The following is a 3,023-nucleotide window of genomic DNA, read 5'->3' on the forward strand; positions in this document are numbered from 1 at the left end:
CGGTGCCCGCTCGCGGCGCCCCCGTGGCTCAGAGCGGAGCTGCGCTGCACGCGGCTCCCAGTCGCTGGCTTCTCACAAGCCGATCACCAGGCCTGTCTTCCCAGGTGCCTCTGGACGGGCTCGAACCACCAGCCAGTTTAGCACATTCGCTGTTGCACCGGTCGGACTCCTAGGCACGCGCAGGCCCACGGGAACCTGCGTTGGAACGAACCCGGGCGATTGTTGTGTGTTAGAGTCATCGCTCTGTTGTTAGGCGCTGCCGACTGGATTCCGACTCATAGCGACCCCACGTGGACACCAAACTGCCCCTTACAGTCTCATCTTTTCCTTTTTAAGGCAAATAGCCTTTATTTCAGTACATTTGAGAGAAGCCACCAGCTTTCTGCCTCCATTTTTTTTTTTTTTTAAATCATGGTATTTTGGCTGTGTGTGTGTGTGTGTGTGTGTGTGTCTATTTAGGTAAAAGTTTACAGAGGAAATTGGTTTTCCTTGCAGCCATTCATACACATTTTCTTTGGCGACATTGATTGCAATCCCCGCAGTGTAACCGCTCTCGTCCCGCTTCCTCCGTGTTTGCTATTTTCCTGCGTCCTTTCCGATCCCATCCTGCCTTCTGAGCTCTGTGCTACTGTTCGCCCCATAGGCTTGTCTGCTGTTTGGCTAACAATTGAGTCACGGGGGTGAGCTCAGTTCCAGCCCCCGAGAGTGCCTAAGGACCATAGTCTCAGGGGCTCTACCAGCCACTATCAGACCAGCAAGCCTGACTTTTTTTCTGATTTTGAGTTTTGTTCCACATTGTTCCCCCTCTCTGTCCAGGATCTCCTACATAGATCCCCCTCTGAGTGGTTGACAGTGGCAGCCAGACACCATCTAGTCCCTCTGGTCTCACAGCCGCACAAGCCTGGCCTTTTTTATGATTTTGAGTTCTGTTCCACTTCCCCCCGACTCTATGCAGGATCTGCAATACTGTGTTCCTTTGCAGAGCGGTCAGCAGTGGTCGCTGGGCACCATCTAGTTCCTCTGGTCTCCAGGTCCTCGGCACAGAGAAAGATCAGAATCAGGAACGTACTGACAAGCGTGACAACGGCACCATCAATGGCCGCCTCTCCTGGTGGACACCAGCCCTGCTTTTGTCAGCATGCATCTGCGGGGGGCGGGGGGGCGGGCATCCAGGTGGTACAGCTGCAGGGGGACCCCCATCACCAGGCGGTTCTCCCCAAGCTCAGGGAGGCCAGTTCCAGCCTAGAGGAGGCCAAGGGCTTCTCCAGGCTGGGGAGGAGCAAGACCCAGAATTGGGGAGCACATCCAGGGCTGTTCCCTCTGCCTGGTATGCTGTTCCCTGCCTTCCTTCCTCCTGCCACCCTCTAGGCTGAAATCGCTATGGCAGCTGACTGACTACATAAATCCCCCTCTTAGTGGTTGACGGTGGCAGCCGGACACCATCTAGTCCCTCTGGTCTCACAGCACAGTCGCACAAGCGACTCATGGAGCGTCTAGTGGGTTTGAACTGCTGATCTTGTGGTGAGTGGCCGAATGCTTAACCTTAGTGCCAGCAGGGCTCCTCGTCATTGCCCTGGAGCTGTGCTATTCCAAGTGTGGTCCCGACAGAGCAGAGCCTCTCAGACTTGAGCGTGCGTAGAAATCAGCCAGGGATCTGTTATAAGCGGACCGAGAGTCTGCTCTGAGAGTGTCTGAGTTGAACAAGTTCCCAGGCGATGCTGATGGCTGGGGGTGGGGTGGGTGGCGCTGAGTACCAAGGCTCTGGAGTGATGTACTGAGTCACGTGATCTAAGGCAGGTACCCAGCTGCACGTTAGAACCACCTGGAGCTCTGGAAGAACTCCAGACTCAAGCAGGGGGCAGACGTGAGTGATGTTTAAACTCCCCAGATGGTTCCAGGAGCTCTGGTGGTGCAGGGGTTAAAGCATTTGGCTGCTAACCAAAAGCTTCAAACCCACCAGCTGCTCTGTAATAGAAAAATGAGGCAGTGTGCTTCTGGGAAGATTGACAGCCTCGGAGACCCTGTGGTACAGTTCCACTCTGTCCTCTAGGGGCGCTGTGGGTCGGAATGGACTCCAGGTCAGTGGCGGAAGAATGACAGCCTTGGAGACCCTTTGAGGGCAGGTGTAGCGTGCCCTGCAGGGTGGCCGTGAGTTGGAATCGACTCCACGGTGACAGGATATAGGTAACGGCCCAGATGGCCGGATGTGAACAGCATCCTGGACATCACTTCGTGCCGTGTCTGACGGCGCAGGCGTGATTGTGACCGTCTTTCACCGACGAGGAAATGGAGGTCTGCCCCGAGGGCCACACCTGCCCAGGCCGCCCGCACTGGACAGCTCGCCTCGACGGCACCGCATGGGCCAGAACGGCTGATGTCCACGCAGGGCTCCAGAGACGAGAGGCTGTCCCCCTTCCTGGGCTGCCGTGACGAGGATGTGCCGGCCAGGGTTGGTCAGGCTCTTTCCCCTGACCTCCCATCACTGAGCCCCCAGCTGCCCCAGGTGTCTCACAGTGATCGGTCTCCAAGGACAGATCTAGTCGTGGTTTTATTGTACTTTTCCCAAAAATAACTCCTTTCTCAGTTCAACAAACAAAGTGAAATACAAGGCAGAATGCAGACCGCCCGGGCCGCCCAGTGGGCTGGTGACCACAGTCCTCGGGGAGGCTGGGCCACACCTCTGCCGACACCGCCCTGAACAGTCCTTGCGCAGTGGCCAGGGCAGGGGACGATGGGCGGCAGGTCGTCCCTGCAGGACCTCCCGTCCCCGGTCACGACCCTTCAAGTGGACCCGGGCTCCCGGCCCCTGGGTGGGCAGCTCCTCAGGTGGACATGATGCCGCTCTTCTCACCCTTGACCTTGAGGAACTCGGCCATGCTGGAGAAGTACTTCTGGTTGGCCTCGGCCACCTTCTTCTCGGCTGCCTGCGGGTTCACGATCTCCAGGCCCTGGGGCAGAAGGGGTGGGGGGGGCAGATGGGGAAGGGGATAGGATGGGGAAGAAAGGGTGGTGGGGGAGAAGGG

The 3,023-nt window shown here is 57.5% G+C and overlaps 1 protein-coding gene across 1 annotated transcript in view; it reads right to left on the reverse strand.

Annotated features, from left to right (window-relative positions):
- Window positions 1-2,822: 2,822 nt before the first annotated feature.
- The window catches only part of PRPF31 (pre-mRNA processing factor 31), a 12,832-nt gene continuing 12,631 nt past the window's right edge, over window positions 2,823-3,023 (reverse strand). Inside the window, exon 13 of the mRNA XM_007956934.2 lies at window positions 2,823-2,948. Coding sequence (XP_007955125.1) covers window positions 2,823-2,948 — 126 coding nt within the window. The remainder of the gene's footprint in view (window positions 2,949-3,023) is intronic.

This window comes from Orycteropus afer, unplaced genomic scaffold (assembly GCF_000298275.1).
Source record: "Orycteropus afer afer isolate SDZICR_OR568_19922 unplaced genomic scaffold, OryAfe1.0 scaffold00689, whole genome shotgun sequence".
NCBI lineage: Eukaryota > Metazoa > Chordata > Mammalia > Tubulidentata > Orycteropodidae > Orycteropus > Orycteropus afer.